Source organism: Pezoporus flaviventris, unplaced genomic scaffold, assembly GCF_033815535.1.
Source record: "Pezoporus flaviventris isolate CSIRO_AGI_PZ_B2104156 unplaced genomic scaffold, CSIRO_AGI_Pfla_v1 ptg000078l, whole genome shotgun sequence".
Taxonomy (NCBI): Eukaryota; Metazoa; Chordata; class Aves; order Psittaciformes; family Psittacidae; genus Pezoporus; species Pezoporus flaviventris.
In genome coordinates, this window is record NW_026892626.1 from 3,924,177 (window position 1) to 3,939,894 (window position 15,718).

Below are 15,718 nucleotides of genomic sequence, written 5' to 3' on the forward strand. Positions count from 1 at the left end.
AAAGTACATTTCCAGGTTTTTTTTGGCAGAAGAAAAAATATCTAGGGGATGACTCTGTGCAACTCCTCCACTTCGAGGCTCCACATATCCTTGTGCACGGGGTTTTCAGAAAGATCTGTCATCTTTATGGCTCGAAGCACAGGCTCAGGACTGCAGGACCGCACCACACCCATCACCATTACATACTTCCCTAAAAAACCAAGAAAGTGTGAAATCTAATTAGCCTCTATTTTAATTCAAAAAGCTAAGGAATTTAAACCAAGTAGTTAAACAGTTTGAATTAAAGCTGCCAATACTTGCAAGAAAACTCAGGGAACTAAGATTGCTTGGATCTGAGTCTGAAAAAGGCTACAAGATCTGTACAGCTATTTTACAGTAGTTTGCTACATTTTCACATCCACTAGGAGTCAAAACCAGCACGCTTCCTCTTTCTACCATGCAAGTGGAGGGAGGGCAATTCAGAAGACTGAACATTAAGCAACAAGACTGTTTTGTACCACAACTCCTGCAATGCTGCAGTCCAGCACTTGTTCACTTGAATTAGCAGTGCTGGCGAAGAGAAGAAACAAGTAAATAAACAAGTAAATACTGTCCTTGCTCCTAGACTCACAGCTCTTCTCTGCAACATCCCAGTTTGATCCACCATTGGCTTTAACTGTGAAGAACTGAAAACAGGCCCTATCTTCACTGGAACTCGCAGGGGAAGGCCGTGTCTTTGTACTGACAGCCAGAAACACGCTCCCCTGCGGCAGCACACGCTCCTCCTTCTGACTGCCATAGCAGCACAGCTTTTTCAGGGTGCCTCTTGTAGGAAGGCTGGTGTACGTGAAATAATGCCTGCGCAGCTGCGCTAGCTTTGCGCGCCCCAGGCACGTATTCGACACACACCCGCTGCCTGCAAGCCTCCCGCTTTCGGACAAGGGGAGCAGCTGCATCCCTGCGCACACGAGCCAGGAGGAGCCGCAAGCGACGGCCCACGATGCAAGGGAAAGAGGCCCCGCAGGGGCTGTGTACCGCGCCCGCCTCCCGGTACCTGCGCTGAGGCAGGGCCGCCCCTTGGGCACCTCCTCCACCCCGAGCACGGTGAAGGGGCCGCTGTCATCACGCAGCCGGGCCGAGCCGCCGCGGACGCCGCCGCGCTCCACCTCCAGCACGGTGCCCTGCATCCACACGGCCCGCAGGCACAGCGGTGCCCGGCCCGCCTCCGCCCGGCCCAACTGCCACGTCCCACCAGCACCCCGCACCGCGCCCCGCAGCTGGGCGGCCAGCACCTTCACCGGCGGCCCCGGAGCGCCCCCGGCCATGCTGTGTCGCGGGGAGGACGCGGGTGCCTGCGCCCGCTGAGGGAGGCGACGCGAAAGGCGGGAAGCGGCGCACGCCCCGCCCTAGCGGCACACGGCGTCGGCGTCGGCGCCGTAACGGCCGGCAAGGCCTCGCTGGGCCCGCACGGCCTCGCTGGGCCCGGACCGGAGGGGAGCGAAGGCGGCGCCTGGCCCCCGGCGGGAAGAGGGAGACTGGCCCCAGGACTTAGAAATAAAGATCGGGGGTAGCGTCCCGCTTACGTGGCGGCAGAGCTGCACCCCGCGTTTCACCGCCACATAACGGCGGCGTTCCGAGGAGCGGCGCTGCGATCGTGATGGTGCTCCTGCCCCGCAGCTGCCCGCCGCCCCCCGGGTGCGGTAATCCAGTCGCCGATGAGGGGAGAGGGAGCACGAGCACCCGTCCTTTAGCACTGGACACGCGCAGCCGGCACCTGTGCGTTAGAAACAAATAAAGGGCTCGTATGGGAAATAGTACTCGTCGGGGGTGTGCTGCCTTCGGTCCAAACCGCGGTCAAGGCAGGCCACTCCCAGGGGCTTTGCCTCCTCCCGACAAGCCCACGTCTGCTCCAGGGCTTGCCCGCGGCCAGCAGCCCCTTCCACCGGGGCACTTGGCAAGAGCCACACCTGAATCATTTCACCTCAGATCAGCCCCGGATCGACTCCTCCACGTGCAAAAACCAGCGCACACCTGACCCAGCGGTTTGGTTTGAGCAGAAAGCACTTTGCTGCGTCCCAACACCACCTGAGCGAGGCCAGGCCGCCCTGCAGCCCGGGTTCTGCCCCCCCCCGTCGCCTCAACGGGGACACAGGGTTACCGGCCCGCTCCTCCACACAGGCTGTCCGAGCCCTCCCCGGTGGTTTCATGCAGCATTTCCTCAGTACCTAGCAAGAAATGATGACTTCATGTTTACTGTTCAGTTGATTAAGATCCTCCAGTTTTATGGGGAAAAAGAGAAAATGCACATGCTGATTTCCTCAGGGATGCTTTCAGGATATATTTTTATTGTATATTCTTATGTGGAAATCTGAAGCATAATGCACTGAAAGTTTCAAGTTTTTAATGAAAGCTTTGAGCTAGGAGACTTTAATTCCAAGGCCTTTAAGAATTTATTTGCTGTTTATATTACAGATGGGCTTTGCTGTAATCTGAAATCCTTGAAATGTTAGGGTGTCCTTTGGGTGGGTGGGTTGACATTTCATTTAGAAAATAAGCCAAGAAAAAAGCTAATGGAAAACCAGGAGGGTGGAAGGAAGAAAAAGAAACGAATTAGGAAAATCAAGGGGACAGATTCCTCAATTTCACAAGTTGTTACCTACAAAAGCGCAAAATGGGTAAAAATGCACAGAGAGCTGACTCCCCTGCAGTGGTTCTTCTTTAAAGCAGATTTTGTTCTCCATTATAATAGCCAGTTACTTTATTTTAAATCTCCGGTTGTGTTTTGAGTAGCAAAATACATCAAAAGGCCTTTTTTTTTCTACTTACCCATCATGTTATGAATTATTTATTCAGTATATCTTTTTTTCCAGAGATATTTTCTGTTTAGAGACATTCTGTAAATGGGACTTCATTCCTTTTATAGGGTAAGGAAGCAGTTAACTTTTTGTTACCATTTACAGTAAGAATAAAAGATAGTATTGGTAATAACAGTAAAAACATCTAAGCACAATACAGAATCATGTAATCTGGCAATCAAATCATATGGCTTACAGGAACAGAAAGACATTAGATGGTTACTGTATATGAATGCAAATTTGAGCGAGGCTCACGGGAGTATTTGTAATTTATGCCCCTAAACTGTAGTCACTTGACAGCATCAATATTTAGTTTCACATTAAAAAAAAATTAATTGTGCCAAATATTGATAAAAGTATTGTATTCCTATTTGTTACTGTATAATAGGAGGGTCTAATGATTATTAAGCCATTAAATCTACAGATGAAGGCAGGACCCCTACAAGGGTGTAATCTCCAGGAGAGGCTAAAAGGTCCCTTTTAAAAGATTTTCCTTGAAGAAACTGTTACAAGACGAAGAGCAAAAGCACTGGTGATCTGCACCAAGAAATGGATTTGTTTTCCTAAATCAGAAAATCCTTATTTTTCAGTAAAATGTGAAGTTATACTGAATTATCTGCAAAGGTCTTATCAAAGAACTGGCTCAGCTCAGCATGGAGACACATTCTGCACCTGCAAGGAAAATGTCTGATGCCTCAACAGACTGTTTTCTGAAGATGATACCACAGCATTCATCCTGATTTAAGGGTAGCAGAGGAAGCTCAGCACTCAGAAAAGGCAATGAGTAGGCGGCTGACAGGCTGTAAATCACAGTGAATTAAACTTGAGCGCATTTTCTGAGAGCATGCTGGGTGAGACAGTTTTGGTTTGTGTAGATTAAAAAGAAGGAATCTTCTTCTGCCTGCTGCTACAATATGTGCCTTTCTTCCAAGCAGTCTTCAAGGACATTATTCCTCATGCTGACATGCATGAGATGCTGTCACAGTACACGTAAAAAAGGTCAGACTAGACACAGATTAAGACAGTCCAGAGCGCAGCAGGAGCCAGATCTTTCTCAATTACTCTGGCACTGTTTTGCTGATATGGTGTCAAGAGACCTTAGAAATCTGACCCATGATCAGAGATTTTCAAAGAATCAGCAACTTTAAATTTTCTTTCCAACTCAGACCTTTTCACCCTCTCACTGACAGTACTACTTAAAACGGAACCAATTCTCTGTCCCCCTGTCTAGTTTTGGTAAAAGGCTGATATGCAAGCAGAAAAATCCTTCTCTCTCTTGGCCAGAAATTCTGATATTTTACAATATCTTTCATCCTACCCAGAAGAGTTTTAAAAAGATCTCCCTCCCAGTGCATTGGTCAGTGTGTACAGAAAAGGTTCTTATAGAAACATAGAATGGCTTGGCTTGGAAGAGACCCCAAGATCATCTAGTTCCAAACCCCTGACATGTGCAGGGATGCCCCACACTAGACCATGTCACCCAAGGCTCTGTCCAGCCTGACCTTGAACACTGCCAGGGATGCAGCATTCACAGCTTCTTCGGGCAGCCTATGCCAGTGCCTCACGACCCTCACAGTAAAGAATTCCTTCCTTTTATGTATCCTGAGCTTCCCCTGTTTTAGTCTGAACCCATTGCCCCTTGTCCTATTGCTACAGTCCCTGATGAAAAGTCCCTCTCCAGCATGCTTGTAGGCCCCCTTCTTCAGTTTTATTTCTCAGTTTCTCTTTCCTAGTACTGAGAAGTCACTAAGTGGATTTCAAAAAAAGTTGGTTGTTGTTTTTGGTGGGTTTTTTTGTTCAGTTTTGGGTTTGTTTTGTGGTTTTTTTTTTAAGATTTGAAATCCAATCAGTATTTATAGTTAAAAAAAAAAAAATGTGTTTTCTAAATACTTGCTTTAGAAACAAGGCTACCTGGAAGCTCCACAGATGAATAGAAGAAAAGTCACAAAGTGTGGAGCTGATAAATACATGGATCATAATGGCAATGTCAGAATGGCCAACAGATGCCCATAAAACACATCCTATAGAAAATCTTGTTTGTAGTAGCCCAGAAGCTGAGGGATTTGAGTGTGATGGGGCAGCTCCTCACCTGCTGCAACCTGCTGCCCTGTGTCAGTATCTCCTGCAGACACTGCCTGCCCACAGTCACAGAGTAAACTGCAGTGATACGATTGTGTCTTTTATGTCCTCCTTCAGTAAGAGGAAGCAGGTAAGGAGCTAAGCATGACAGGAACAAGAAAACAGTACTTTGTAAAAACTCCATAAGTAAGAAGAGGGATCTGAGACTTCCTGGTATTCATATGAAACTTCAACTCAAGGACTAATTTTAGCACAGACAAGAGCTCTAAGTTTCACCTCTATGAGACCACCCTAGTTTATGCTTATTTTCTTACACTGAACACAGAACTACATGAAGCAATCACAGGAACATACAATTCACTTGTTTCCTGGTGTTTTGTACTGCATAGCAGATGCAATGTGGACATGTTTTTATGTATTTTATTTTTTTTAGCAGCCTTCCAGTATCTGAAGGGGGCCTACAGGGTGCTGGGGAGGGACTCTTCATCAGGGTCTGTAGTGATAGGACAAGGGGTAATGGGTTTAAACTTAAACAGCAGAAGTTCAGGTTAGATATAAGGAAGAAGTTCGTTACTGTAAGGGTGGTGAGGCACTGGAATGGGTTGCCCAGGGAAGTTGTGAATGCTCCATCCCTGGCAGTGTTCAAGGCCAGGTTGGACAGAGCCTTGGGTGGCATGGTTTAGTGGGAGGTGTCCCTACCCATGGCAGGGGAGTTGAAAGTAGATGATCTTAAGGCCCTTTCCAAATCTAACTCTTCTGTGATTCTAAGCTGACATGCTGGATGAAGTCTGGAAAACCATCCTCATCCTTCATTTATCTTTGTTTAGTCTATCTTATCATCACTGAATTTAATTATTGGTTTGAAATTAATGCATCAGTGGGATAGAATTAATGAGTCAGAAGTTGGTCATATTTGCATCCCTAACCTGAACTTCAGTTGCTTGTAATTTATGTTTTGGGACTGATCAGTCTGGCATATGGATGCTAAATTATGTTTGAGCAGCAATTTCAAAAGACCTGGAGCCAGGCAAGTTGACTGATGAAATAGGAAAACTCTAGGTGCAACCTGACAAAGCTTTAGTTAGCAGGGAAGTTTTAGAAGTGACTTGGACAAGGCAGGTAAATGTGAGTGACAGCCATCATAATATGACTAGTAACAACAAGAAGAGTCTGGCCTCTCCTGTAGTGTCATCCTGCCAAAACTGCACAGGAGTCACTCTCAAATAAGATGAACTAACTTTTGTGGCAAATGCTATCAAGTAAAGCATTCATAAGGCACAATCTCGTGCTCTTCTTTCATGAGAACCTAATACAGGTGCTATACATTACATGTTAGCATATGCTCAGTGGAGTCAGTAGAGGATTACAGTAAGAATCTTCCTGCAGCTGCCAGAGATGCCAGTTGCACCCAGTATCTCCTGGAAAAACAGAGGAAAAACATCATCTGCCTCAGGCACTTCCTCAGTGGAAACCTCAGCTTGTACAGCCAGTCAGCCCTAACATGAGAAATGATTTCATTGCTCTCACCAGCACGCAAACTTAACCAGTTCCTGTCACTCACCACACATCCCTACTGACAGTAACCTACAGGCTATGAAATCAGCAGTGCTCTCCAGCTTAGCTGACTCATCTCCTTTACAAAGAATACTTAGAGGAAATGCTTAGAGAGCTCTAGGCACATTGTACAGAAGTGGGTGTCACCTGTTTATTTCTTTCCATGCTCTAACTATGCTGGCATGTAACTAAAAGAAAATCAGCATTCTATGGAATAGGACTATCACATGATGAAAGAAAAAACCAAAAAGGATAATCATAGTCTTTACTTTGCTGGTATTGTTTGCTGCTCTGGAAATAGGATGTACAGCTGGCTTCCAGATAAGCTTATTCAAACTCCTGTCCAAGAAAAAAAGAACTCTTTTTGAACAGGAAATATGAATGTTATCCAAAGCAGTATATCTTTGTCCTGTCTGAAGTGAAGCCAGTAGCTAGGAGACTTCAGTCATTCAGCCTTTCTGACTTCATTTCACTTCATAAAAGAACTGGATGTTTAGGAGAAACTTAACAGGACTGGAGAGACCCTATAACCAGTGTAGGGGAATACAGATTACAGTATCCTCCCTTGACAGCTGCTGGCTTTGCATAAATGTAACTCTGATCAGCACTGTCAGCATCCAGTTTGTCCAGTGGAGTGACAGCAGAATAATTTTCCAAAAGAAAAGTAACCAGAAGAGTGGCATTTTATTTTTTGAAACTTGAAATCAAACATTAGAAATATAAATGGAGGCCAGTAAGGCTGAGACGTTCCAGCTGTTCCAGAGCATCCACTGGCAATATTCAAGGCCTGTTCGAAGACTTACGAAATGAATTTCTACTGCTTAGAAGGGAGAGGCTTTTACTAATAGTCAAATTTTCAAGCAAGCAAGATCTTTTTCAGGTCTGATCGAAGAGACCATCCTTCTCTACATGCCTTATCTTGTTTAAACTGAAACCATCACAGCTACATCACTACCAATCAAGGTAATTTGAAATTAATAAAAGGTTAGAACAGGATTGAAAGGCTTCCGTACAAGGACTCAGGAATTTTGTACCAATCTCACACTCAGCACACACCTTACTGTGTGAGGGAGTATTTTGTAGAGTCTCCAGAAGACAGACATTTGATAGCAGTTCGGTTGCAGCTGCAGGGCACACAGCCAAGCAGACCAGTCAGCTATTTTCTAGCAACTGAAAACTCATGTGAAAAGTGAATACTTGTCACTATCCCCCATGCTTTAACTGATGCTTTTTTACTTGTAATCCCATGGAGCATCACCAGAGAAACAGATGTGGTGGCTATCCTTAACTAAATTTTGCTCTGAGGTCAGAGAACCTCCATGTAAAGTGGCTGCATTTATTTTCTGGGATGCTGAAAAACTGGACTCCACACTCACCTGGTGCTGGCAGTAATACTGGGATGAAAATCAGAAATGGTTTTGAATGGGAAGAATGCTGCTATGTGCTGAGAGGGAAGGCACTGGCCTTGGTACTTCAAAAAGCATGAGCTAAAATCATAGCCAAAGGAACACAGGCCTTGTGCTGCTCTGCAGCAGGGAAATGGAGCATGAACTCAGAACAAACAGCTGAATGACTGAAAATGCAGAAAACATATGAAGAGGAAATCAACAGCAGTGAAACTGTTGTTTAAAGCTGTTCAATAATAGCACTCACATGCTATTATCTACTTAGATGGACTTGGGCCTAAATAAGCTTGGTTTTCAATCTCTTACATTACGGCATGCCTTTGGTACAGCAAGGTTCAAAACTGGCAGTAGTTACAAGCCCAGACATGACATTTATTGCCATACCACCTACAAACAGCAGCTCGCTCCCCCAGCTACCGGTATGAATGAACAAACATTGGCATGTACAATAACGTCAATTTTGGATGAAAGTCACATTAGCGTATGAGCTATACAAGGCCTGTTTATCTCTTAACAGGCCTAAGAGAGGGTATAAAATGGTAAGTAAAATCACAGAATTCTTCCTAAATCAGGACATTCAATGTATAATTGCTGAAATACATTTTCACATTCTTAGGCTTCTTTGTTAAAAAATCAAGACACAAGATTGCATGACTCAACTGGGAGACATCTCATAAGTTCAGCTTAGAAAGACTTCTACAACTCATATGTATATGTCACATTTTAAAATATAATTTGACACTGAAATGTCACAAACTGCCTCCACCTCTTGACTTAAGTGATTTTAATCACAGGTTCTAGTTTGTAGTCTGCACAGAACCCTATATTAAACACTATATTGAAACTCTCTAATTAAGACCCATCTCTTTCCACGAAACCCATTTGACCCCATGCAGGGTTAAATATGAGCTTGCTGGAATGAAGGTCAGACTTTTATTGCTGACATTTGAAGTGTTGAATAACCATCACTGACAACTGATCCACAAGTACTTAGTTTCTGCTAAGGTAAGTAAATCTACTGGTGCTAAAACATTTGCATCAGCTCCTTCCATTGAGACTCAGACCTTGTGTTAGGAACTAAAACAGGAAAACAAAATAAACCAGAGGAACATGCAAAGAAATTGTGAAAAGGACCCACTAGTGGTTGTGATGAAGACTGCAGTGAGGCAACTATACAAATATTTATTTATCTGAATAAAGTTAAAAAACTGTTAATGAGTGATATTAAATATATATATATATATCTGGCTAAAATGTAGTTGTAGAACACAATGGTTGTTTCTAAACGTAGCTCTATATAGGGCAGCTCTCCAAACCAAACAACAAAACTTGGACTTCAAATACAACCAAAAAGCAACTCTTTGGAGATTCAAAAATATTGAAGCCAAAAGTTTTAGCAAGCTTTCAGCTTATCATGAAAAGCAGCAATAAATGATAAATGCAAAACCAGTATGCCTTATTTTCAAAACCTGACAAGCCCACAAAACCAGACTTGCTGTAGTGCACTCTACTGCAAAAGCCAACAGAGCCCATTTATTCAAAATAGAAACTGTCAATACTTTAAGAGCTGAGTAGGAGACATCAGTTCAGCATAGATAGTGTCTAAGATTCATGCAAATGCCACAGAGCATGAAGTGGCTGTGCAGAGCTGGCATGATGTGTGCAATGTTTTCCTACACTTCTGGAGCTCGGACATTCCAAACATCAAGCACTTTTAATCAAATAAGTTCAGATTTTGTACAGGAGCATTTGAAGACATGTAGCTCTGCTACAATTTGAACAGATATGAGTTTCTGGCAATAGACAATTCAAAATGGAACGTAATGGCATGCAACCTCAATTTGCAAGGCAAAGTTCATCAGAGTACTCCAGCTTAGTTGCCGGTTACAGCTTCATTTATGAGAAACTGCAGGGTGAAAGTGAAAGGCATAAAGCAGTTCCTTTTTCTCATCTACAGATCTCTAGTCTGACTACTTAATCTAAACTCTTAAAGGAGAATACTGTGATTACTAACAAATACTCCTAACGGATGTGGGTAAAGTATTTTCATTTTCATTGTTTTCATAGATTTTAAGGCAGAGTGGGAATTGAATAGTTGAACCTATTGTCTGACACAGACCACTGATTTATTTGCATTCTGGTACCTCTGGCTCTTTCGTTGCTGGGAACTCAGTGGTGTTTCGGTCCACTTCAGACCACAAGAGCCTCCAACAATCACCAGTGGAGCTAACGAGGCTGAAGCACACTCAGTATTGTGTTCACTGGCATTTGGTGCAACCCCTTTTATACCCATTTCTGCTAAATCAAATACTTGGGTGAATATCTGGGTGATGGCAAAAATATCCTTCAGGCCCCTTTCCTTTCCTCTATTCATGTTGGTTAACAGTAGTTAACCATATTGATGAAAGAATTAATAGCTTATGGCAGATGTTTTTCAAATGCAGCTGGGTTGGCCCAATCACTGCCCAGTTCCACTGCCTGATAAAATTAAACATTCAGGTATATAGGTTAGATTCAGCATATATAATGTGGATAGAGCTCATGAAATACTGTGGCTGGCCCCATTAAATTACAGTATATACTACCTATAAAACCAGCACTGTTTGGTATCACTACTGATTCTTCTGACTTAGGCCCTGTTCTAATGGTACACAGTGCCTTCTGAGACATGCTACAGACTTTAAACCTTCTTTTGCATCAGCCTGAGTAATCGTTGTAAATGGACTTGCAAAATAAAGGCTGGGAGGAACAGTCCTTATTAAGAAAATCTCTAAAATTCAGTTACAGGAGTGTTCATTTAAATAGTGCCACAATTTACTCAAAGCTGACAGTATTCAGTGAATGTGCCTTTTGCTTCTGGCTACTTTCCCTTCTGTTTCTTATAAATGTCATTGTACAACCTTGGATAATGGCTGCACACATGATTGGCTGGGGAGAGCAGAAATTCCCAGAGAGCAGAAACATAACTGAAAGTACTTAGAGAATCTTTTTCAGTCATCCTCTGATCTGTAAAATAGATAGATACATTTATTCTAAAGGCTGCATTTCCCAGCTCTAAAACAACAGAGCTTCCTCCACCAGTACTTCTGGAATCTTTGTCACACAGCTGTGGAGTAGTGCAAACTGATAACGTCTGTAATGAGTACTTGTCATAAAAGCAGCACTGCCATGAAGTTCTCACTCCTAAACTGTGGGGAAAGTTTAAGTTTCTGTTCTTGAGTTCAAAGCAGTTTGCAGTTTGGCAATGATCTCTAACTGCAGTTTCTGGTCTGTAATCTTGCATTAAGCCTCATGAAATTCCTGGTATGTGAATAGGAAAGTGTGTACTGTTGCTTTGTTGTTTCATCAGTAAAGTTATAGGTAGAACATTTAGGAGCAATGCTTTTATCTTTCCTGGTAGCCATTTCTCATGCAGGCATGTACTGAAGAACAAGTTTCCATTATTGCTTTCATTTCACTGGTTCTCATTCACACATTATCTGTAAAAGCCTGACTATACAGCACCTCAGCTTAATAGCTCTGAAGTTCTATCTTTGTATTGCAGCTCTGCATAAATGGGCAGACTGTGCATTTCAGAAGGTAAGAAACGAACAGGATTTGAACAAAAAAGCTTATGAAAAGTGGCAAGTTGTATCCTGGGTCAGCTCTGGTCTTCTGTCCCACTCAGGGAGAAAGGAGCTTCTGCCTCCCTTCTCCCATCTCCAAGGGCTACAGCTTGGTTGGCTACTGTTTGACTCTGTGGAAGCAGGTTAGCTCTAATCATAGAAGCACAAGATTCCTGTGAAGGTGGGATGAGACATCTAGATTGCAGATCTAGAAAATTCTGAGATTTATCTAATTTGGCCAAATGCCTCAGGAGGAACGAGTGCTCCCCTGGTTGCAGAGCTGTCTCTGATTACCCACCGCTTGGGACTTAAGTACTTACTGCTTCCTTCCTTTTTCCTGCGGTGTGCACAGGCCCTGCATTAAAACCTTCTCCTTCAGAAGGAAAGGTAACTTTATTGTGCTGCAATGCTAAAGCAACAGATAACTTAAATCTGGGAGGCTTTTTTTTCAGCAAAGCAGACAGGAAATGTTGCATAGTCACAAAATGTTGCATGCGCAAAAAACTGAGACTAATCTGTGCTTTGTGAGTGAAGAGGTTGGGCATCAATTCCAAACATGGGGAATACTCATTTAACCTCATCAGGATACATGCTATATTACAGTATATTCTAGGAAACTTTAATTAGTTCACAATTTCATCTGAAATATAGTTACATTAAAAATTATTTTTTTAAGAGAAAACGCCAATTCAGTATGTTTTTTCTTTTCTCAGTTTTGCAAGAGTTTGAGTTTTATGGGAAAACTGTCACTATTTTTTCAAGCTAAATGAAATAATAGGGCTTTGAAATAGTTCTTAGCCCTTCAGGGACTTCATTAGAGACATTTTCTTTAAAGGGATACCATCACCTTTTCAACCTCATCAGTTTTATCCAACAGTTTACCAGTGAGGGCATTTGTGGGAATGTGGGCATTTCAGGTTTAAATGAGAGAAATTCAAGCTTACTTTTCCTCCTGGCATAAAAGGACTCAAGGACATGCTTGTCAAGCTCATTTTGAAATGATGACCTCAACATAAGCCTATAGAAGGAAACATTCTCTGGTCTTCTCATGAACTTGCTTCAGTTCACAGAGAGGCATTCAAGAGCCATTCACCTACAGAAAGAACAGGACTTGCGTTTAAGCCTTGAGATTGGGGCACTGATTTGAGAGGTGAGCCACAGAATTCTGGGTTAGCTTCACATACCACTTATGTACTTTATCTAATAATTGCTTAATGTACAATATGTAACTGCACTCAGAGAAGGCACCAGAATCCAGTGTTTCCCACTCACAGGTGAGTGCTCTAGCTGTTAATCTCCAAGCCTCTCTTGGCGAACAAATATTCCTCCTTCCCTTTCAAAAAGGAGAGACCTCTACTTAGTAGTCAAGAGACCTTTCAGAAAACGAGGAACCAAAGTTTGCCTGCCCTCTTGCCAAGCAGGGACACAAAGCTCACTTGTCCACATCCTCAAGAGGTCTTCTATGCACTATCAGCTGCAACACTCTCTTAGCTTGCTCCATTTTTAAAGGACTGCCATTCTTCAAAGACCAATTTTTGAACAGCTCATGAGGGAGAAAAGCCTCAGACATGAGTCTGTAGGCAACAGTTCCTTACTGGCTGCTTGCATGGCATACTGGCTGCTTTGGATCTCCTTTCAGGGAAACTCAGCTCTCAATGCGCACCACAGAGAACCATAAATGGGCCCAACACTTTATCTTAGAAACATCAAAACTCTGTAGGGCGATGCTCAATGTTGTGGCATACTTTTGGCTTTTAGCTTAACTAATTAGATCACCAAACAGTCTGTTTCACAGCAGGCCTTAAATCCATGTGCTAATTTATTGCTCAAGCTAGAATGACACTACTGAAAATAACTTGGATGATAAAATAACCAGATGACAGGAAGAATTTTCAGTAGATTGACTGAATACTCTCACATTTGCAGCAATCATGCTGACTCTTTTCTAAAGATCAACTCATGACAGATAACAATAAATAATAACAGAAAGATAGTAATCATGTTGGGAACTCTGAGCCTGTAATTACTTGAGCAGTAATATGCTGGAATGCTTTTACTAGAAGTCTTCAGCATGCAGGGATGAAACCATGATTTTGCCATCCAGCAGAGGGGGCTTGGCAGTAAGTTTTCTAAACACAAACCCAAATGGTTTCTTTGGAAATTGAGTAATATTAAAATTAAACTGACTTTTATAGGAACTTGCATAGTATTATAGATAAAACCAGAACTTCCTACAAACAAGAGATGGAAATATAAATAGACACAATTCAAACTGAGTGTTATTCTGTCAATCTTTGTTTCCCTTATTTCTCAGTGTGGGTTTTGTTTTGGCAGAAAGCCCTTGCAGTTATACCTTACAAGCACAGTGTGCAAGTAAAGAAGCTTTTGCTCCTAATTCCTTTGAATAGCTGAGTGCAAGTTCCTATGAAACTGTCCCTGTAATACATGTACAAGAAAAAAACAGGGAAGACATTGAGGTAAACTCCTGGTGGGAAGTTTTCCAAGCCACCACAAAGGTGTGTATTTGAAGGCAGGACATGTCATCCGACTGGTCCAGGAGTTTACGGCAGTTATTTAATTATTAAATTATTCAATCTGGATGGCCACAAGAGCCACTGGCAACCTCACAATATGGGTGAGACCAAAACCATGGATGTAATCCAAGGTGGTGGTGTACAGAAGCACATTTGAAGCTAATGCTCAGGGTTAAGTTGCACACTGTGTTACTTTAAGACAAAAGAATGACACATATTTCTCTTGAAATCAAAACTGGCTGGCTAGTCTTCTGGTAAATTCCTGTTTTACATGGTTAATTGAATTTGTCCCCCAGATCCTGTTTCCTTGCTCAATTTGTTCACATAGAAGAAAAGTGCAGGCAGGTGCATTTGAATACCTGGGAATTATATTCATTTATTAGTTTTGATGAATAGTGTTTTACTAGTGTGAGTACTTGAATGGCACTTTTCAGTCCTGTTCAAAATCTGATTTTTTATTTCTAGTGAGAAATAAAACTAGCTGCAAATTTTAATGACAGGTCCTGGTAAATGTAATTATTTTCACCTCTGTGGCTCCAGCTTCTGGTGTAGGAGATATTGAAAATAATGATGCACTAGAGTAACTTAAAATGAAGTTCATGCCAGATGAAGCAGAAGGTGCAAATGACTCACTATGACCAATAAGACTGTAACACTTTCCCTGGCTGACGTGAGCAGGGTCGTGCTGTCACACATGCAGCAGCGTCCCCTTGCAGGGATGCTGGCAGGTGCAGCCCTGCAGCAGCCTGGGCCCTGCCTCTTAGCCCACCTCGCTGGTCATTCTGGTGAGCTCTTCTCAGAAGGTCAGATCTCAGCAGCAGCTCCCTGTCTGTGGGGTACAGGAGTCGCCTCCCACGTAGCCCAGTCATTTTCCTGAAGTACTAATATGCTTCTAAAGAGTACGTGGGTGAGAAGAAGGAGGAGAATTCTGGTCACCTGGTGAAATAAAACTATCATTTAGTGTGGGTACCAGATCTAAAAGTTAAGACCTAAAGTTAAGCCTTCTCCCTGGAACTGTACTGGTGTAATATATACCACCATATTTCTGACAGAAAAGATGAGCTTGGGGGGTTACAGCAGTCCATTGGGAGGAGAGGGATGTGACGGGTCACTGTGTGTCCTCAGTCCCCAAACCAGGATCCCAGTTCACCAGCTCTGCTAGATGGTGATCCACAGCACCTCCTGCTTTTGATTCCCCTTATCCATAGCACATCTGCAACACTTCCAACCATTGATCTCAGTTCCTCCACTCCTGGGACTTGGAGTCCTCCACATTCTTTACCCCACTTCTCCAAACCCATTTCAAAACCTCTGCCTTCTCTATAGAGCTGCCTTTCTGCTCACAAAATAAAAACATCCAGCCTTCCACACCAGAGCATCCCTTCCATGACCCAACAACCCTGGGCTACATATCCTATCTAGACCTTCCCTTTCTGCCTGCCTGGAATCACACCAGAGCTTCTGTCTCATAACACTCGGGCACTCCCTCCACTGTCCCTGCCTTTTAGCTCACTCCCTAGTGTCAGGTCCCCCAGTACCAGCCACTGGGTTCCTCTGGCTTCTGCAATAATCTGAGCTCCTTCCTGGCACCAGCTCCTTGGGTATCCCCTCCTTGGATGCACTTGTAAAAACTCTGTCTCCTGCTTTTCAAATGGAGGATTTCAAAACCTAACAAATCTTCCAGCATTCACAGCTGTAAGAGCAGC

At 43.2% G+C, this 15,718-nt stretch overlaps 1 protein-coding gene across 2 annotated transcripts; it reads right to left on the reverse strand.

Annotated features, from left to right (window-relative positions):
• On the reverse strand, window positions 1-1,359 carry RMI2 (RecQ mediated genome instability 2). Of its 2 annotated transcripts, none has more exons than XM_061473295.1 (2): window positions 1,034-1,359; window positions 1-190 (listed from the first exon to the last, which is right to left on the reverse strand). In XM_061473295.1, the coding sequence occupies exons 1-2, from the start codon at window positions 1,302-1,304 to the stop codon at window positions 42-44; spliced, it is 420 nt and encodes a 139-aa protein (XP_061329279.1). In that variant the 5' UTR covers window positions 1,305-1,359; the 3' UTR covers window positions 1-41. The 2 variants fall into 2 exon arrangements, with proteins under 2 accessions (XP_061329279.1, XP_061329278.1); XM_061473294.1 differs by lacking the exon at window positions 1,034-1,359 and adding an exon at window positions 611-1,018.
• Between the last annotated feature and the right edge of the window lie 14,359 nt (window positions 1,360-15,718).